The sequence below is a fragment of the Rhododendron vialii genome, chromosome 7a, assembly GCF_030253575.1.
Source record: "Rhododendron vialii isolate Sample 1 chromosome 7a, ASM3025357v1".
Lineage (NCBI taxonomy): Eukaryota > Viridiplantae > Streptophyta > Magnoliopsida > Ericales > Ericaceae > Rhododendron > Rhododendron vialii.
In genome coordinates this window covers 10501012-10506716 of record NC_080563.1, presented here as the reverse complement: position 1 = coordinate 10506716, position 5705 = coordinate 10501012, and the positions used below count along the sequence as shown (strand labels likewise).

Here is a 5705-nt window from a genome sequence, read left to right as displayed (position 1 = left end):
GCCCGTGAGTCCTATTGTTTTCAAATCGGAATATGTCTTGTGTAGTGCTTTTTCAATTTATGAATCGTATCAGGATACATATCGTGTATCATAAGATACGTTAACAAAAGCTAATATACAATTAAAAGTTAGTTATACTTAACTACAATCTTAAAATCTGCTCTATTTATGAAAATGAGTGTTTTATCTATGGAAAATAAGTTTTTAGAATGGAAATTTTAATGTCTCCCAAGTGAAGTCTATAACGTTGGAACCCGGGGAGCCTGTTGGTTGTCTGGAAAAAACGACGTTTTGCTTCATTCACACTCATTCAACGAATCCCCGTTTGGCCTCTCTTTTTCCCTTGTCCACCCATTCACAAATTAGCTTGGTCAAAAGTTGATTTAGCTCATCTAAAACCAAGCAGAAACCAGAACACATGTTTTATCTGGAAACACTACCTATCTTCAAAATGGAGCTGATATTTGGTCACCCTCTTAATTTACACATTCGTGAGGGAGTTCACGTGGTTGATCCTTGCCAAAAGCAACGCCGGGGTTATTCACTTATTCTTCAATTCTTTGCCCTCTTAATGGACTACTAGTCGGGCATAGAGTAATTGTGGATTTATGTCCCCTTTAACGTAATTCAGATACTTGTATTCTTTCATCGTTAGTAATCAAATAAAAAAAATGAAAGAGACGTTGATTATCATATATACAGAGCGTGGAGATGATTATTATAAAGAGAATAACTGCATTAAAAATGCATATGGTGCCATAGCTACAGTTGATGCATCATATCATAAATCATAAAAATAAAAAAAACAAAAAAAACGACTACTACTATTCTACCAAAAAACCAACTAACTTAAGCCGGCTCCGGATCCGGACACCTGAGTTATAAAAGAAAACTACTACTAGAGTAACTTATTATTCATCAATCAAGCTCAAGCCTTCTGAATTTCTTGGAGAGAAAATTAGGGCATTTGATCATGGCTATGTGGTCCACGTTCTGGTGAACACCCTTGTGAAATCTAGTACTCCAGAGTAGATGGTTGCAGTCATGATCAATAGCCGTAGTACTGAATCTGGGTCGGACCCAACATGTTGAAGAATGGACCACCTCCTCCACCCACTGCCATTAGACTTCTCTCCTCATCTTCTTCGTTGCACCCATCGATCTGTATCATCACACTCAACTTCGTTAAATTATGGGAAAAAAAAAAAAAACATTTTGTACTATGCTTTGGTAAAAAAGAGTAATTCTCGTAGTACTGTGTGGAACTACCCTTGATGCTCCGATGTACCTAACACATACTATTGAGAGATTTTTCAGTATTGAGCGGGTATATTCTACGTGGTACTCGCTCGGCGCATCCGAGCCGTTCGATACACTTTTGGACGGCTCGGATTGAAACTCTTTCTCTCTTCTCACCCCAACACTTTCTCTCTCATTTTTCTCTCTTCATATTTGAGCCGTTCAAACACAGAATGGATGGTTCAAATGCACGGGCACCAAGTGCCCGCACAACACTGAATTTTTTTTCCATACTATTAGTTACTCCATTAAAGGAGCGATTTTCCCACTCCACAGTTTATTATGTAAACATCCCTTTTAAATTTTGAGAAAATATACTAAAATATTTTTTACATGTAAGGAGTAAGGATGGTTTTGAAACTCCCACGTGTCAAGGACAAAAAAAAAAAGTGGTTTATTTTGGAACCCGGGGGTACACTTGCCACTTTTTATAACAATAGTAATAAACAAATAACCGAACTAGAATAGCATTCGTGTTGTCGGGAAGAAATCTTAGTTATTCATTACCGAGCATGAATGATTTGGATGGGCCTACTACATTCTGTCCCAGTTCGGTTGTTTGTTTATTACTGTACTATTGTTATAAAAAGTGGCACGTGAAAACTACTACCAGTGAAATTCCGTTTGACCAAAAAACAAGAAAAGAAAACTACTACTGGTATTTCTGAAAGGACAGAGAACAGAGGAGTAAAGTTATGGAAGTCAGTGAAATGAAGAGAAAATACTGTAAAAATTTACCCAGAGATCATCTTCGTCTTCGTATCGATTAAAATTCGCAGCTTTGGGAATCTCTCCAGTTTCATCGTTGCGCGCGAACCTGCCACGAATCCTCGGCCGATTGTCGGCTAGTGTTTTCCGGCATGCGTACTGTTGTTATTATTGCCAACGTCAAAAACAAAGAAAGTAGCCAACCAACATTCGTATTATAGTCGCGCAAGAAAACAAAACAAATTCAATTCCCAGATCAATTTGTCCAGGTCTAGCTAGGAACTCGCGTTCCGGACACAACTGTGTCCGAACGAGTTCGATGTACGAATACAGCACATCGACCGACTCTGGACGCGTGTTTTGAAATTGTAGTCTTTAATTAACCTTTGCTCAATTTACCTTAATCGTCTTGTTGAAATTTCTCTGGGTACGCTTTGCTCTGTACCTGTGAATTCTCTCTTTCCTTTCCTCTGCACTGTAACGCCCCACCTTGAGATTTGCCTCCTCAATGAATGAGCTCTCTGTTGCCAATGGGCTTGACGACAGCCTGTGGTTTGCCTGTGTTGTTTTGATCTTCTGAACAAGAATTAGTGCAAAAAATTTGTTAATGGTATTAGAATAAGAAACGAAAATGAAAATTTGTTAATTTGTTACGTCGTTCGGAATTCTCCTTGTGTAGCGAAGTGCTACTCCTTCCATCCCGTATTATTGATCCCCTATTCTTTCTTTCTTTTTTGAAAAAATATTACTTCCCTTTGAAATGCCAAAAAATCATGAGTAGATTTTCGCGAATTAATTGTGATAAAGTAACTATTTAAACTACTTTTATGAGTATAAAATCAAGTTAATGTTAAAAATCAGATTAAACTTTTTCGAAAAAGACTTGCATTAATCGCATGTCACTAAAGTTGAGTTCTGCTTATGGAACAAGTCATACGAAATAAAAAGACCATATATAGCAAATGTCATCGTCAAAATACCCAATAGTAACAAATCGACTAAAATCAAATCTGAAGTTGAATTAAAAGGGTCCCAAATAACTTTAAAATCAAAAGTTGGGTTTAATTGAAGACACCACCTGCGTCATAATTAATTAAAAATGTAAAACAGAGAAAACAAGGAAAACGACAAACAGAGATAGAAAACACCGACGCACATGCATTCCAAAATTAGGGACCATCACATAGAATTTGTCCGATCATTAATTTCAGTTTCTGTAATTATTTGGAGTGCGCGAAAATTAGTCCGAACATCTGATTACGTAAAAAAAAAAAAGAAAAACACTGATGCACATAGACGACATCACTACATGTATGCATGTAAAGATACGGAGAAGGTGAACACACTTGTAAATCTCCAGTGCTGTGAACCCTCCTCATTTGCCCGACGGAGAAGCTGCTTTCAGGCGAGCTCATGACCTGGGGCTGAAAATGCGGAGACTCGACAACGCAATCAAACCGAGGCTGAAACGAGAAGCTGGGCTTATTTCCGTCGAAAGAGTGGCTGCTGAAGCTCCTCTGCATCATCTTCGCCACGCTCTCAGCGGCATTTCCGTGCCCGAACGGCTCGAACCCGTACGGGGAACTCAGCGGGAACTGATGGCATTCCTCTGTTTTCACCTCAAGAGAAGAGAAATCTTGGAACTGGGTTGTCTGGTAGAGCGAGAGATTTTCAAGTTGGTTGCTGGGGGGTGAGGTTGAGAAGATGGGGTGGGTCATCTGGTCGGAAGAAGAATAGTTGGTTTCTTGAACTGGGTTTTGGGAGATTTGGTGGTGGTCTGAAATTGCTTGGAGGAGTTCAATGGGTGAGTCTAGGAATTGATCGGAGAAGTACGATTCATCAAGCAGGAAGAGATCAGAAGACATTGGAAAAACCAGTATTTTGAAGCTCTGGGCTACTTTGAGGGAAATTTTTTGAGAATCACTGAATAGGAGTGTATGTGTATGTATTGAAATTGGTTTTTGAAGCAGACAAAAGAACTGGAGTGAGGACAATTTGGCTTCTGGTTCGTTTAATCAAAACAGAGCAAGATGACAAGAAAGCAATTTCTCTCTCTCTCTCTCTCTCTCTCTCTCTCTCTCTCTACAAGAGTGGAGTGAGAGAAACCAATTTGAAAACGGCCTCTCGTCAAAGCCCAGGCCCCAGACAACACAATCTCAGAAACTAGTGCACTACTACCAGTATAAAAGGAGGCGGCATTGGTACTGATACCCCCAAAGTTCGCCTTATTTGCTAAACGGGGGAGGCAATTAACTTCTCGTCTTTGTATTTACTGATACCCCCAAAGTTCACCTTATTTGCTAAATGGGGAAAGGCAGTTAATTTCTCGTCTTTGTATTTACGCAACTCTTTTTGGTTTCTTTCAATTTTACCTCATGTGTTCAGGGTGAGCATGGACCACGTTAATTTAAAAGGAGGCGGCATTGGTACTAATACCCCAAAAGTTTACCTTTTTTGCTAAATGGAGAAGGCAATTAATTTCTCGTGTTTGTATTTGTGCAACTCTTTTTGGTTTCTTTCAAATATACCACAGGGGCCCGTTTGGATACGGAATAAGAATTGGAGGTACTCCGTATTATTTATGAAGGGAGATAAGATAATAGAGGGTATTATTTAAGAAGGGTAGACCCATATTAATGTGACTTTTATGGAAGGGAATTAATTAGTAGTTGGTTGGATGGGGTGGAGGGGGAGTACTTGGTTTGGATGGGGACAAGGAAGGGTGAATGATGCAAAAAATTGTTAAATACTCCCTCCGTCTCAAATTCTTTGTCCGGTCCGCAAAACGGAGTGTTAAAAATAATACAATTTTTGCAAGAAAAAATCAAAAGTTTTTCAACAACTTACAAAATATCAATGAGTATTTTTAATTTGTGAAAAAGTTTGAATTTTAACACTCCGTTTTGAGGACCGGACAAAAAATTTGGGACGGAGGGAGTAACTCTTTTGCCCTTGTGCATTAATAAATTAGATTATTCATTAAGTTAAATATAAAATTGCAAAAGTTAATGAAAATAATTACTTTTTCATAATTAAGCAATAATAATTTAATTTATTAATAAATTAATTAATCTAATAAGCATAAAAAAATTTAAAGTTGTTTTTTTTGCTAATAATGTGTTTTTTAAAGTGTGGATTGGTGGGGTTACATAGAACACATGGGCGCACATACACATAATAAATTTCCTTAGATCTTTTTATTCTCCTTGTTCTTGGTGTGTGTGTGTGTGTGTGTGTGTGAGAGAGAGAGAGAGAGAGAGAGAGAGAGAGAGAGAGAGAGAGAGAGAGAGAGCAACAAAAGACAAAAAAGAAGAAGAATTAAGAAACCAACCCAGTTCACACACGAACAGAGCTTCACGATCATCGTCGATTATTGACGGCTCCTCGCCGTCATCACGATATGCCTCTCTCTCTCTCTTCCATTTTTCCTGATCTGTCTGGGTGTGCATGTGTGTGATGTGAGGCTAGGGCTGGGGGAAAGGGGTTAAAGAGGGGTGGAATCGTCAAATTTTTGGCGGGGGATTAAGGAGGATAAATTATGGATACCTCAAACCCCAGCTGAAAATTAAACCCCTGAATTAACTCTTCTCTGGTCTTACCAAGGAGAGGAATAAACGAATACTCCTGGCATTTTGGCTTTCCAAATTAGGGCTTAGAGATGGGCCTAGGTCTAATTGAGGGGTGATAAATTAAAAGGA

The 5705-nt window shown here is 38.7% G+C and overlaps 1 protein-coding gene across 1 annotated transcript; it reads right to left on the bottom strand.

Annotated features, from left to right (window-relative positions):
* Positions 1-715: 715 nt before the first annotated feature.
* On the bottom strand, positions 716-4178 carry LOC131334120 (two-component response regulator-like APRR9). Its single transcript, XM_058368999.1, has 4 exons — positions 3354-4178; positions 2407-2583; positions 2038-2166; positions 716-1162 (listed from the first exon to the last, which is right to left on the bottom strand). Exons 1-4 carry the CDS (start codon positions 3870-3872, stop codon positions 1049-1051), a joined length of 939 nt encoding a protein of 312 aa, XP_058224982.1. The 5' UTR covers positions 3873-4178; the 3' UTR covers positions 716-1048.
* Between the last annotated feature and the right edge of the window lie 1527 nt (positions 4179-5705).